At 40.1% G+C, this 15,157-nt stretch overlaps 2 protein-coding genes across 3 annotated transcripts in view; one reads left to right on the top strand and one right to left on the bottom strand.

Annotated features, from left to right (window-relative positions):
* SMAP1 (small ArfGAP 1) overlaps positions 1–12,668 on the top strand; it is a 180,582-nt gene extending 167,914 nt beyond the window's left edge. For both annotated transcript variants that reach the window (XM_077767238.1, XM_077767237.1), the window contains 4 exons: positions 1,196–1,323; positions 7,848–8,019; positions 8,870–9,183; positions 11,706–12,668. In XM_077767238.1, coding sequence (XP_077623364.1) covers positions 1,196–1,323; positions 7,848–8,019; positions 8,870–9,183; positions 11,706–11,840 — 749 coding nt within the window. In that variant the 3' untranslated portion in view covers positions 11,841–12,668. The remainder of the gene's footprint in view (positions 1–1,195; positions 1,324–7,847; positions 8,020–8,869; positions 9,184–11,705) is intronic.
* A 4-nt stretch (positions 12,669–12,672) lies between these two features.
* The window catches only part of B3GAT2 (beta-1,3-glucuronyltransferase 2), a 93,840-nt gene continuing 91,355 nt past the window's right edge, over positions 12,673–15,157 (bottom strand). The window contains exons 4-5 of the mRNA XM_077767239.1: positions 13,310–13,458; positions 12,673–13,224 (exon numbers count right to left, since the gene is read on the bottom strand). Of these exons, the coding sequence (XP_077623365.1) occupies positions 13,138–13,224; positions 13,310–13,458 (236 nt within the window). The 3' untranslated portion in view covers positions 12,673–13,137. The remainder of the gene's footprint in view (positions 13,225–13,309; positions 13,459–15,157) is intronic.

Here is a 15,157-nt window from a genome sequence, read left to right as displayed (position 1 = left end):
TTGGTGGGGGGGTGGGGGGGGGGGGGGGGTGTTTGTGGCCTGTCAGCTTGCCTTATGCTCTCTCAGAGATTGGAGTGGGGACACTCAAGTGTTACTTGGTTGTGGCCACAGTAAACTGAGGTGTCCCAATCCCTGCACTTTGCTCGCAAACTCTCTCTACTGCAACCCACTCCAAGTCCCACCTCTTACATTTGGTAAATTCTGCACTAATGTAAAAAGGAGAGGCAAACTTTGAAAAAAGGTTTTTGAATGGTAGGTTAAGTAAGAAGCTGATCTAAGATGTTGTCACTCTGTCAGAATTCCCTTCCCGGTACAGCTCAGTGGCTTGGTACTGCCATCACTGAATGTGGCCATGCTTGTGTGTACAGTGAGTTTATTTCAAAATCTTGTGCATATTTCCTACAGAATCCATTTACACAGTGTACGCTTTTCTTTCTGTGCAGTTTTTTCCCTTACTGTGACTTTCTTTTTTATTTTTAATGTTTATTTTTGAGAGAGAGACAGAGTGCAAGTGGGGGAGGGCCAGAGAGAGGGAGACACAGAATCCAAAGCAGACTCCAAAGCTGTCAGCACAGAGCCTGATGTGGGGCTCAAACCAAGGACTGAAATTATGACCTGAACCGAAGTCGGACGCTTAACCGACTGAGCGACCCAGACACCCTCCCCCACATTATAACTTCAAAATTCAATATTACAAACATTTTAAATCATCAAAATTTATTTCCAGCGTAGGTAAACATGATGTGAAATGCTGTCATCCATAACACACACATGCAGGCATTCTTATTTATTAAGAACATGGTTTGAAATGCCAGTTTAGTCAGTTATGTCAAAAGTAGTGTCTGTCTCGTAAGGTTATGGGGATTAAATGAGTTAATGTATGTACTCAGAACAGTGCCTGGCATATAAGGAAGCATCAGGATGTAAAACAATGTGAACAGTGTAATACCATTTGTTAAAACAGGATTTGGATATATTGTAGGTAGAAACTGGTGAATAAAGGGTATTTATGAGAGAATAAACAAAACTGGAAATAGTTTCTTTGGGAAAGAGAAGCCTGGGGTAGAAGGGGGATATATATATTGTTGTCAATTTTTGAACTGTTTTTTAACCATATATTAATTTTAAAAATAATGTCATGTTTCAAGTAATTTAAGAGAATCTACTTTAGGATGAGAATTTATGTTCTTTTCAGATGGCCCTGCCGAGGCACCAGTGACCAATGGGAACACAACCACGGTGCCATCCCTGAATGACGATCTGGACATCTTTGGACCAATGATTTCTAATCCCTTACCTGCAACTGTCATACCCCCAGCTCAGGTATGTAGTAAGAACATGGTTTTACATGATCACTGCTTATTTCCTTTTTGAAAAGCCTTGAAAGTTCAGTTTTGGAAGAATTGTGTCTGAGCAGTCTCTGATTTGAAAGCTTCCTGTTGTTTAGGCCAGGGCTTGACAAACTAAGTCTGCAGCCTGATTTTGCAAATAAAATTTAATTGGAACAACAGCCATTCCATTTGTTTACATATTGCCTGTTGCTGCTTCCCTATCACGAAAGCAAATTGAGTAGTTGCAACACTGACCCACAAGGCCTAAATATTCACTGTTTGAAGTGTGCTGACTCTTGCTTGAGGCAAACTGTTTAGAGTGAACAAGTGGGAGATTTCAGACTATTTCAACCTAAGATTAACAAGGTGACTTCAGAGGTTTTAAAGTTAACCATAGGTGTATAAATATTGATCGTATAAGCCAGTAGTTCTTTTTTTATGCTCTATTGAGCCATGCTCAAGATAGTGTTTATTTCTGGTTCAGGAAAACCAAGAATAAGAAATTGTAGCAAATTCAGTACTTTTTTATGAAGATAAATTGTTTTAAGTTAGCCTTAAAATTGTTTTATTATTGAAGTATAGTGTACATACAATGTTTCTACTTTTAAATTTTTTAAAAAATAATTAGGATAATATTAATGATCAGGATTTTTTTCACATATTGATAAAGAAATTTTGAATTGCATTCTTAACATTACATGGAATTTTTTTGCCTTCATTCCTTTTTTAAAATTATAAATTTTAATATTTTAAATATTTTTTCAGCTTTCATGAGGTATAATTGACAAAATGGTAAATATTTAAAGTGTATATTTCATTCTCACCATCAAGTTAACTAACACGCCCATCACCTCACATATTTACCTTTTTTGGTGAGAACTTCTACTTTAGTTCTTTCTTTACAAATTTCAGTTACACAATACATGTTAGAGGTCACATTAGAGGTCCTCAGACCTTATTCATTTTGTAACTGGAAGTTTGTACCAACCTCTGTTTTTCCTCCACTCCCATGGGCTAGTAACCACCATTCTGCTTTCTATGAATTCAACTTTTTAAAAAAAATTCCACACACAAGTGATCCCATGAAGTATTTATCTTTTTTAAAGATGAAGATATTAACTTTTAGGAATGTAGGTTACTCTGAAGCATACAACTTTAAAATTCTATTTTAAATTTATACTTTGTAAGTAACTGTTTTGGTACAGCATAATTTTTGAGGTAAAATACTTCCTTTTCTCTAGAAAAACTGAGCCAAATGAAAATTGTTTGGGTGGAAAGTTTTAATAAGAATCTATATCTTATTAAGACTAATTGCTTACACTTTTAGTATGCATATTTTTGTTATGATAGTCATTTTATAATTACCACTAGAATTGAACAAATAAATTTCTTAGGAATTAGCTTAAATTCTCAAAATTGTCTGCAGCATTAATGTTTATTTTCAGAAAAGATAGCTTTATTTTATGACTTTGCTCCTTCTTCTCCTCTACCCCAAAACATAAAAAGAGGGACTGTTACTACTGTTGTTTCAATTAACATTAATTACCTTATGAATTTGTGCAGGCATGGGCATGCATGTGACAGTAAAAATTGTCTAATGCTAATGTTGTGGCTTCAGAAAGAAGCATTAGGTTATTTGACAATCTGAGCACGAAGAGCAGTTTCTTTTGGTCTAGCATTCTAGGGAGGCTGTTTTATCTGCTCGACTTCTTTTGATTCCATTAGAGTATGAGAGTTGCCTTGCAGCCGCGTAGAGAATAGAACCCACATCTGAGGCGTTGGTGTACTTCATGTGTTCTGTTGGGTATCAAAACAGGTGGAACAATGCAGACAATCGTTTTTAACTCTTAAGTAGCACCACAACCAGCAATATGGGGTGTGGCTTCTACCCTTATGAGGGATTGGTTGTTCTGGCCTTCATGCTTTGTGCATTCTGCATCAACAACTAAGAGGAACAGAGTTGATTTTTTAAATCCCATCTAATTCTTTTTTTAGAACATTGATTTTGGACCAAAACCGTGCCAGTTGTATTGAGCCCTATATAATATTTGGTGAACAAAATTATTTTTCATCTGAACTACATGTAAAATGCAGACATGTTTTCAAAATAATGTCTTTAAAAATGGAGAGTGGGGAAGGGCAGGTTAAATTACACAATTTATACATACAGTCTAGCTATGTAACTTACTAATTTTGGTGAGTTTCTATTACGTAAAATTGATCAGACAGAAATAGGAATTACTCTGAACCCTATACTGATTTTATTCATAGTAAAAATTTTATTAAAAGATTTCCTACTCGTGTGAAGACGAGAGAGATTTACTTGTTTGGCTCTGTAGTCTTCTGAAGGAGGTTGGAAATACTGAGCTGAACAGAATGCACATGTGCATTAGGGAGTTCCCAGGGAATCATTCCAGGGTTCCCAAAGGTGACTTACAGGAGCCATCCTTTTCCTTCTATCTATAATACACTTAAACCAACAGTATCTAGACCTGCACAGGTGCTGTGCCATGACCTTGGATCAGCCTTAGGATCCCGACAGCCAGAGAACCTTTTGTTTAGGATTCTGCAGTCTCCCAAAGTGTAAATTGACAGACAAAACTTATTTTCTAATTCTGGAGTTGCACTGCTGTCAAATGGAGCACCAAAAAAAATAATAAAAAGTAGACATAGGAGTGATTACTAGGCATGCTCTTTGGTTTGTCTGTTTTTAGACTATGACCATAGTCTAAAAGGTAGATGTTCCATTTTATGTACCTTCATCAGAAGAAATACACATTTAGAGCTTGCAGATATTAATTAGGCTCCTCTACTATGAGACCGTGGTTTCATTTTCCGTGATTTTAGTTGCCCACAGTTCGGAAGCAGATGCTCTTCCTTCTGATGTATCACCAGGTGATCAGTAGTAACTTCGTGCTCATCACAGGGCCTCACTTCATCAATCATCATGTAGGCATTTTATCACCTCACATCGTAAGAAGAGTGCAGTATATTTTGAGAGAGTCCACATTCACCTAACTTTTATTATAGTATAATTGTTCTATTTTGTAGTTGTTAATCTCTTTCTGTGCCTAATTTATAAATTAAACATATCATAAGTGTGGATGTATAGGAAGAAACAGTATGTACAGGTTTCAGTACTATCCATGGTTTCTGGTGCCAGAGGCCAGCTCTGCCCCAGTCCAGGGGTCCCTGAAGGATGGACAGTGTCGGTGTGGGAAGGATGAGAGAAATTCTTTCTGGTCACCAGGCAGGCATCTCTGCTCTGACTGGGGCTCAACTTTATTTTATAATTAAGTGTTTGGGGGACAGCACAGAAGTGGCATTTGCCTTAGACAATGATTTCTGATGACAAATTTCTTTGATATGTAAGAATTTTCCAGAACATAGATTGGTAGAAGACTCCTGAATAACCTTTATCAATAGTGATTGAGGTATGGGATTTAGATGCTTATCCTATGGGGAAGGAAGGTATCTTTAGCATACAAGACAATGTTTTTAGCATAAAAAGGGTGAAGTTAGTTCTTAGCAGGAGTCATAGCTTGTTTGCTTAAGGAGAAGTATTAAGAAAAACAGGTCTTGGGGCGCCTGGGTGGCTCAGTCGGTTAAGGTCCGACTTTGGCTCAGGTCATGGTCTCGCAGTTCGTGGGTTCGAGCCCCGCATCAGGTTCTGTGCTGGCAGCTCAGAGCCTGGAGCCTGTTTCGGATTCTGTGTCTCCCTCTCTCTCTGACCCTTCCCCACTCATGCTCTGTCTCTCTCTGTCTCAAAAATGAATAAATTATAAAAAAAACGTTAATAATAAAAAGAAAAAGAAAAAAGAAAAACAGGTCTTTCAGGAAACCATTTTTGCTCCCATAATCACGAAAAAAGTTCTTTTTATTTTTATCCTTCACAGGGTGCAATCAGCATATTCGAGGCCAGAATCAGTCACTCCAAATACTGATCAACAAAGATGCCTGGGGGTCTCTGCTCCAAGCAGAAACAGTTGGGTGGGGGTGGATATCTGTCCTTAACTCTAAATTAGGCTCTTTGTCTCAGGGCCAGGCTCAATTACAACTCTTGCGTTCATAACCCCCTTTATTATCTAAATCTTGGATCTGCAAGGCCCATAGGAAGAGCCTTTTGACAATCATCCACAGTGCTTTCATCTGAAATCTTTTGAAAAGGCAGGAATATGCTTTTCCTTATGAGGAATCTGTGTGGGGCATATCGGTCTGATTTGGAATATTGTGAGGCCTGGTCAATACCAGCAGGCTCATTTCCAACATGAGCCAGTAGTAGCAGAAGGAGATTACAGTTTTCGTTTCTCATGGCAGGAGCTGTGCAAACACTACCATTTCCTTGCTGTGACTGTCATCCAGCGAGGCCAGTGTGGCTCCCAGCATTCCGGCATCCCCAGGGTACTTGTACTATATCTTGGAAAGGGTGTAGGGGGTTGCAAGGAGGCTACTGTAATAGGTTTCCCAGCCATTTTGGATTTTCTTGTAGTTTCATCTCTTCCACAGGGAACAGAGCTCAGGATTTTGAGTAAGTTCTTAGTCTGAACAGAAACTAAACATTATGAAAAGATTACTTAGTGTGATGGCTGCTTCATTACCTGACAGCATTAACAATAAACATTGTGTGCTTAATTCTGCCATTGTGCAGAGCACTTCTTGTGGTAGTCAAGCAACTCTGTAAGGTTAAGTCGTATCTCCCAAGTTTACAGAAGAGAGACAGCGGTGGAGATTGACAGTCTAAGGGCACAGTGTAGCAAGCAGTGGGACTAGAGTTCTGGTCCTGGCAGGCTGGCTCCAGCACACTTGTCGTAAGTCTCTGTGAGTTTCTCCTGCATCCCTGGTAACTCAGGTAGGATGTTGTTCCAGTGCGCTGTCATACTCGGTACTCTACTGTGTCCCAGCTTTTACACATTTCAGATCTTTTGCAAAATTAAGTGACTTTTTGATCTCAAAACTCAAGTATTGCTTAATTTGTCACAGTAGATTCAACTGTTCTTAAATTTGTGAATTCAGTGCTTGGATGGTAATTTATTGCTAGGTTTTTTAGACAAAATGTTAAATTTTTTATTTTTTAAAAACTAAGGCAAATTTATTTACATGATTGTTAACTTCTGCCTACTACTCACCTTATTCTATAGTTTGAGAAGACCCTTACCCAGTTTTTACCATTCTTAGAATTCTTTGAAATTCTTCATATCTAAAACAATTTCATGTAAACAAATGTGTGATTGAATAATGACTGCAGAGGTCATTAAAGTGAGATTATTAGCTGTGATTGTATAATCTGCGTGTAGATATAGGTTAACATTTTTCTTTTATATTAAGTATCTGAATATTTATTTGTATTTGTCCAAAAGTGGAATGAAGATATGGTTGAGAGCATAGGTGGTTGAAGTTTTGCTGTATCATTTCTGGATAGACTAGAAACATTTTAATGTGGTTAAAACTGATCTAGGTTTACAAAAACATGATGCAGCTGTTGTGCCCGAATCGCGAGTCCCAGAGACCTCCAAGGAGCCGGCACCGATGCAAGTACAAAAGGGTCTTTATTACAAGCTCGAGCAGGGGCTCACCAGCCTGCCGGTGTCATGGCAGCAAAGTGAAGCGAAGAACAATAGCGAACAGGGTTTTTAAGGAGTAAGGGAAGGGGGTGTTACAGTACATGTAGCATCATCACATAAGCACCAGTTATAATTACAGCTTTGACCATACAGTATCTCTGAGGTGTTCATTACTTTTGGTGGGACCCAATCATGACTCTTGAGAATCCTTTGAAAATGACCAATTATGAGGTGAGTTCAAAGGTCCCACGTGGGGTTTAGACAAGCGGTGAGAAATTGGCTAGTTTGTATCTGCAGTTCCCAGCCTTGACTCAGACCATAGGAATGTTTCTTTTTACTTTTTGATTAGCTGAACTGAGGGCGGTCTGAGGATGGCTTTAGCCTTGAACAGTCTGAGGCTTTTCCTGGGACTGGGACTGCGTGCAGCCCGAGGTTTCTCTTAATGGAGGACTTAATTTTTGGCTCTTCACAGCTTTTGAAAAACAAAGGCTTTTCTTTTTTTCCAAAGATAAAATCAGCCTTTGCAGGACCCTCTTGCAGTCTGCTGTAGTTCTTTATTCTAAGGGATACCAGATCCTTGAAATAGTAGTTGCTGAAGGGGATGCCGCAGCCTCTCCCACGAATAGTGGTCCTCACACAGCAGCCACATACTGTTGTCAAACCCACTGTGGTCAAGGGTGTGACGGGCAAGAATGCAGTGTCAGTTTAACAGGTAAACACAATTTATTATGAAAGAGCTTTGATTTACCTCTCTTACATTAACAGATTCAAAATAGGAAACATTGTACCTTCATCCTAGATGTTGGTTTTGTGTGGACTTGTGAATGATCCTCTCTAATGTCACCATATTACTGTCTACAGTCCTGGAATTTCTAATTTCATTTACATTTTAAGTAAGGGAAGAACTATATGTTAGTATGCAGAATTTGACAGCTTGTTTTGGTATTTGTCTCAGGGAACGCCCTCTATACCTGCAGCTGCCACTCTGTCTACAGTAATATCTGGGGATCTGGATCTGTTCACTGAGCAAGCTACAAAGTCAGAAGAGGTAGCAAAGAAACAACTCTCCAAAGATTCCATCTTATCTCTGTACGGCACAGGAACCATTCAGCAGCAGAGTACTCCTGGTAATTCATTTCCAAATCTGCTTTCAGTGAATTGCAATAACATTACTAGAAGCATATATCCTTTGTGCTATAATATTATTTCTTCCTATTTTTCTGTGTACTGGGTGCTTCTTTGCAATTTGTGCAACTACAAAACTGATATGAAGCATTAGAATTAAAAAGCACATACAGGATTCACAAAACTTTATTCATTTAGAAGTAACAAGCTGTTCATGTATCACTTAATACTGTTTCACAAGCTTACAGGACAATGATTGTTTTTGAAGAATTATTTTGATTTGCATGAAGTTTACAACTTTGTGTGCAGTATGGTATTTTCTCTGTAAGTAAACAGTAAGCAGTCTGAATTACCACATGAATGCCAAAACTGAGTTAATAATTATAAAGAAAGACTAGCACAATAAGATCTATTGTTTACATAGTATGAATCTGTCAGATCCACTCCCTCTTAAATAAGGAGCTGGAATTCTAGGACACTTGCTTCCATTAAAGCTAGACACCGTCATCTCTCAGTTGCATGTTTGATAGTGGGAGACCAGCCGTGCACGTCAGCACAAACAGCACATAATCTCATGCCACGGAGTTTATATGGCTCTTGCATAGGATCTATCTATCCTCATTCAATTTGCTCAGGTTTGTAACTGATCTGTGTGCATTCGGGAAGTGACCAGCTCTGAGGGTGTAGGTATGAGTTGGTCTGAGCAGTAGGAATAGACTGGAATTAAAATTTTTGCTGTGGGTTGTTCAGGAAGATGGCGATCCTTTTTCTGTGAGTATAGAAGTGAGTGTAGCTGTATATCGTAGCCCTGCTTTCTTCATTCATTTTCTTTTCATGGTTCTTAAAATGCAGGTGTGTTTATGGGACCCACAAATATACCATTTACCTCACAAGCACCGACTGCATTTCAAGGCTTTCCACCAATGGGCGTGCCTGTGCCTGCACCTGCAGCTCCTGGCCTCCTAGGAAATGTGATGGGACAGAGTGCAAGCATGATGGTGGGCGTGCCCATGCCCAATGGGTTTATGGGAAATGCACAAACTGGTGTGATGCCACTTCCTCCAAATGTGGTCGGCCCCCACGGAGGAATGGTGGGACAGATGGGTGCGCCCCAGAGTAAGTTTGGCCTGCCGCAAGCTCAGCAGCCCCAGTGGAACCTCTCACAGGTAGGGAGTGCATCTCCGAAATCAAAGAAATGGGATTCATTTTCTGAATGGTTTTATTTAAATATAACAACGTGACAGAAAGATGTGCGTACAGGTCATGTTGTATCAGATGAGAACTGTAGATATTATGAAGTTACATCAGAGGGACAAATGAGCTGTCACTGGCCCTATGTTTAAAGTATTCTGTAAAGCAGTGTTAAGCATTTTTTCATTTCAGATTATAATACTGGTGAACATCCCGTTTGTAACAGCTAGAAATTATCTTGGGCATCTTGAGAGACTGCCTCTCTGCTACCTGTGAAATTAGCACCAAGCTTCAACCCAGCTCCCTGGTGGGCATTTTTATAGTCCACTTTGACCAGCCTATTTTCACTACTAATTTTGGGTTTGTTTTGGTAACTTTGACAAATTTGGAAAATATCCAGTCTCCTAGTCTCAAAGCACTGTTTTGTAAGGGATCTATCTAGGCTCTTCTCCATGTCATATGCCTACTACTGCCCCTGGCTTTATAAAAACTGTTCGTTTAAAAACCTTTGTAAAGGGACGCCTGGGTGGCTTAGTCGGTTAAGCGTCTGGCTTTCGCTTAGGTCATGATCTCACGGTTCGTAGGTTCGAGCCCCGCGTCGGGCTCTGTGCTGACTGCCAGCTCAGAGCCTGGAGCCTATTTCAGAGTCTGTGTCTCCCTCTCTCTCTGACCCTCCCCTGCTCACGCCTCTCTCTCTCTCTCTCCTAGAAATAAATTATTAAAAAAAAAAAAAAAAACCCTTTGTAAAGTTGGGTTTCCTTTTTCCTTATGGACAGGTCCGTATTTGCCTCAGACATCCCCTTACATTACAAAATCCCATTTCTTCTTAATTTAAAGCCAAGAGCTAATATTCTAGTAAAACTTCTTTCCATCTGTTTTAGCACTCCATTCTGACTTTTCTGCATAGACAAAGACCCTTAGATTTAGGTTCATGCTCCAGCTCCTCTTCCCTTTACAGTTCTGATTTGATGTTCCTCTACCATCAGGGGGATCCTTGTTTCTGTTCAGCTGTTTTACCTTGAGAGCTTCAGAGAATAGTCTATGGTGATAATTAACATTACCAAAAATCACTGTATATCCTGTGAATGCTTTTACTATCGCTATTTTAAAGATTTTTTTTTAAGTAATCTCCACACCCAGCATGGGGTTTGAACTCACAACCCTGAGACCAAGAGTCACATGCTCTACAACTGAGCCAGCCAGGTGCCACTACTGTCATTGTTTAAAGGAATTATCTGTATGACATTGGTGTCTACCCTCTGGGAACCTCAAGTACCAAATGTCAGTAACAGCTTTTGTGTACCCAGAATGCTGAGGCACACCCAGCTCAAAGTTAAGGTGCTAGATGAACCAGCAAAGAGTTACTTTCAGGCTTGGCTTGCTGAGGGGTGTTTTCCAGCACCTCTCAGTGGAATCTGTTGGCCAACAAAGTGGTTATGACATCCTTTAGTTGGTATGAAGACGTGGAGACTTATGCCTCATCAGCAATGTCTTTGCAAGACCATTAATGACCTTTATTAAGAATACATTCCAACGCTGAGCACAGATTTTAAATCCACTCTGTACTTTGTGATAAATCTTGCCTTTCCTTATCAGTCTTAGAAGTAAGAGTAAGTACCATAGGGAAAGGGTTAGGATGGTTATATACATATATGATTCTAGTCTGGAAGAAAAATACAGGTTGTCTTATACCTTATATAATGAAAATTAATTTTAGATGTTTAGTGGTTAACTAAGCAAAAGAAAATGTATGCTTTATGCTGTTTTTTTCATGGGAAGTATATAGAACCATTTAAGATTTTAATGAAGACAGAATAATAGCTGTCCCATACACTTCATAGTTTTGGAGTATTTGGCTTTCTAAAATTTCCTCAGTCCTTTTGTTAAAGCACATCCTGATATAGTTGAAACTCAGAATAGTAGACTCAGATACAAATTCAAACCCTGCTTTGCTTTGGTGTTTTTCTCAGTTGCGGTTAATCTTTGGGAGACAAGAAATAGACTCTTGAAAATGCATAAATATGGGGCGCCTGGGTGGCTCAGTCAGTTAAGCGTCTGACCAGCTCAGGTCATGATCTCATAGTTTATGAGTTCAAGCCTCGCGTGGGGCTCTGTGCTGATAGCTCAGAGCTTGGAGCCTGCTTTGGGTTCTATATCTCCCTCTCTCTCTGCCCCTCCCCCAGTCATGCTCTCTCAAAAATAAATAAATGTTAAAAAAAAATGAATAAATATGATTGAGATCACTTTATGGACAATGCTAAAAAAAATAAATAGCTATTTGCATTCTCTAGGGAAATAAGTGGTAGTCTCCTTTTACCCCTGTGCTTTATTTTTCATAATAATGAAAAATACTTCTGTAATTGCTATTAAACTTCGTTATCTTTTTGACTAACCTCAAATAAAGGCAGCTTCTAATAAAACAGGATAACTTAAAAATGTCTAAACAGGAATTAAAAGTGAAGCAAACCTCATAAAATAAGTTTTTCATGTTTCACAGATGAATCAGCAAATGGCCGGCATGAGTATCAGCAGTACGAACCCCGCAGTGGGTTTTGGCCAGCCCCCCAGCACAACGGCAGGCTGGTCTGGAAGCTCGTCGGGTCAGACTCTCAGCACACAGCTGTGGAAATGAAAACTGCACTGCAAGTTTCATCCAGAACTACCACCTGACATTCCTTGCTAAAACGCATCTAGTTCCCCTGTTTATTCATGTACATAATATTTTTTTTTTCTTTTTCCCCATTTGTTCATATTAGGAATTATCTGACTGACCGGGTTGGTCCGTACGGATTAAATTTGATGTGAAAAGCAGGTTGAGAAACCATTTTATGTCAAGGGCAGCTTCGCTCATTTCCCATGATTTCGTAAACCACGTTATTTGAGAAGCTGCTCAGTCAACTTGCATAATCAGTTTTACTCTGGATAAAATTATAGCTCTAATGTTTGCATATAAGGGAAGTAGTTATCATGTTAGTAATACCTCTAACAGTATAAACCCCACCCCCAAATTAGCCGGTAATCCTGTAGGAAGGTACTGTATGATCAAATGTTTAATCATATAAATAGAATGTAAATGTGTCACTGAGCACTGTTTTCTAGTGTATCAAAATCTTTTGTTTCATCATTCACTTCACTGTGCTGTTGTTATGATGTGCTTAACAGGGAACGTGGTTAGTGAAAGGAAGATAAACCTGGATGTTACTACAAAACTTAGTTTAGCAAATGTTTAAAAAACTCAAATTTTATCTGCCTCTCTTGTAATCTGGACCTCCTCTTATGTACATAGTGCTAATAACGTGAAGACCTTTCTCTGCACTATATGCAAACAGGGTAACTAAACAAAGCCACTTTCAATCCTTGAAGGTATATCCAGGTTTATGACAGTAATTGTGTTTACATTTTATGGTGCCTAGTATTGACAAAATGTTATATCCCTATATTAAACAGATGAATCCACAGACCTTTTTATTTTTGTGGGTTTTATTTCCTACAACGAATACTGCCACCAACCATACGAAAATTACTTAATGTTGCAAAGTGAGGAATTGGGAACGTTTAGTCAACAAAATATCTGTCATTTGTTTCTAAAAGCTGCTCAGTTCCACCAATTCTAAGGCCAAATGGGAAAAAGTATACGAGACACTCACAATGGTATCCTGCAGTGTCACGAGCTGTACTCTACAAAGAACTTCCAGTTTCGTTGTAGGGAAAACATGCAGAACAAGTGAAGACAAAAACACACACATTTTATACCATCCAGTCAGCCGTGTTAACTGGCAAGCTCTGCTCAAATGGATGTCCATCAGAGGACAGTAGAGGCTGCTGTGCTGAAGTAAAGTGAACAGTACCTGAATGCTGGGCAGCCTAACCTCCACGCGTCCTCTCCCGCGTCCGCCAGCCAGGCAGGCTGCACCAGTTGCTGCTTCAATTTATACCTCAATTTTCACCGTGTCCAGGTGGTACTTTGGCTCGTTGGCTAGATTAACCTTCTCTGTGCGAGTGTGCCACACGAGAACCTAGAGGGGAGGGAAATCTGTTGGGTGGCCACGCTTCTTAACGCTGACACTCAACAAGGTCAAGCAGCACAAGTGAAATGAATACCTTGGTGCAGTTACTTGCTTTCGGTTCCAGTTCTTCAACTGTTGTTATCTGTTTTAGAAAATCAGATTCTTGCATCCCTGGCTGGGATCCACGACGCTTAAATACGGCTTTTGGATTGGACAAGATGACTTGAAGACTTACAGCAAATCCTTTGTGAAAAGTTAAAAAAACAAAAAGACTTTAAAACAATTGGTGTACTTCTCTTTTTTCTGTAAAATGTTGGACACATCAGAAATTCTTTTACATGCCAAGTATGTGCCAGGTCTTGGTTCTCAAAGCTGAATAGGAGCATTACGTGTAGAAAGCAACCGTGACAGTGTGGTGCATCCAGGACCACGACGGGGGTGTGCACGGTGCGGGGGGTAGGGGACAAGAGCTGCTGTTAGACAAAGTCTAGGCTAGTGGTGACAGTAAGCTGCTGTTTCCTAGAGGTCATCACAGCCCGGCATCCGACACTCTGGGAACTGAGAACTAAACGTAAATGCAGCCGCAGAGCATACAGACATCCTGTGACTGTCCCCAGGGTGTGAGCGCGCCTGCCTGGGTCTCCTGCCTCTTCTTCACCTTTATGTGTGCTCTCCTCACAACCAGCACTGCTGTGATTTACTCTGAGTTTAGAAGACTGAAAAGTACAAGTCAATTAGCTAGAAAGTAAAAAATCCATAATCATTTGGTTTAAATTTCCAATTTGGTTCAATCCAACAAGGGTGAGTGAGGGGAGGTTTGGAAGTCCATGCAGGAGGTATCCGGCCATTTGGTTTTGGGGTTTAATTTTTTTAACGAAATTACTGTCCATTTCAATGGTTTGGTCGTGAAAAATCATTACTATTGACTCTGTTTAGCAACTCTAGTTAAAGGCTTGGCTGTTACACACCCTGCTAGCTTTCTCAGCAAGCAGCTACTGTAACCTCTGTGGTGGTTTTGAAGGTCTGAAGCCCTGGACCTCTGCTCTTTATGACGAAGCTGACAATGTAAAGTCAGACACCCTCCTGTGAGGGCCAACCTCCCGGAACATTTCTTGGCAACTTTTTGCCCTTTTGTACATTGACTGAATTGATTTATGCTTCTTTTTGCAAAAACATAGTTAGCAAATAAGTTCCAAATGATAGTAGGAAGTAAGTGGGGAGTTGTGAGAAGACCACAGCCAGTATTCTAGTCACTCCACGTGCCAGACTGGGCCACTTCCAGGTCCTAGACCCTGCCTTCTTGGCAGGAAACCCTCCCACTAAGCTAGCTCCCCACACACACAACTTGGCCCAGCACATGCTGAGTGAGGCGAACAAATAAAAATAATCGTAAAGCGTTAGCCTGAGGACTGGCTCCGGTACCTCCACCAGTCCTGGAGGGAGGCAGCACATTCTAGCAGAAAGAACACCGAATTTAGAATTACAAGCCTTTTGGTTTTGCCTGGATCCTTGTACTTGGGACACTGGCCAAGTCACGAAACCTTTCTTGATCCTAAAACTTCCCCATTTCCTCATCTGCAAGAGAGGTGTGACATCTTTTCAACTCAGTGTCTCATGTAAAATTAGCGAATGGAAGGACCCCACTAACTGCACAGCACTGTTCACGAGGTGCTATGGCATATATTTAAAAATACCGTTAGAAATAGGGCACCGGCCACCATCTATGGCTGCAGAACAGGGCTCACAGGGAAAGGGCCTGTGAGAGTGGTGGCAGAACCAGGCCACCTGCATTTCACACCTCTTGGCTAAGGAGTCTGAAGCCTTCCCCAGACAGCCAACACAGCCACAGACCTCTTCAGTAAAAAGCCAGAGGTTCAAATTCGCACATAAAAAGTAACTTTTCTAATGTGATTATTGTGTTCTAGGAGGCCTTGCTTTTTTT

This window comes from Crocuta crocuta, unplaced genomic scaffold (genome assembly GCF_008692635.1).
Source record: "Crocuta crocuta isolate KB4526 unplaced genomic scaffold, BGI_CrCroc_1.0 scaffold518, whole genome shotgun sequence".
NCBI classification, from domain to species: domain Eukaryota; kingdom Metazoa; phylum Chordata; class Mammalia; order Carnivora; family Hyaenidae; genus Crocuta; species Crocuta crocuta.
Note: the sequence above shows the minus strand (reverse complement) of the source record. Positions and strands in the feature narration are given on the sequence as shown.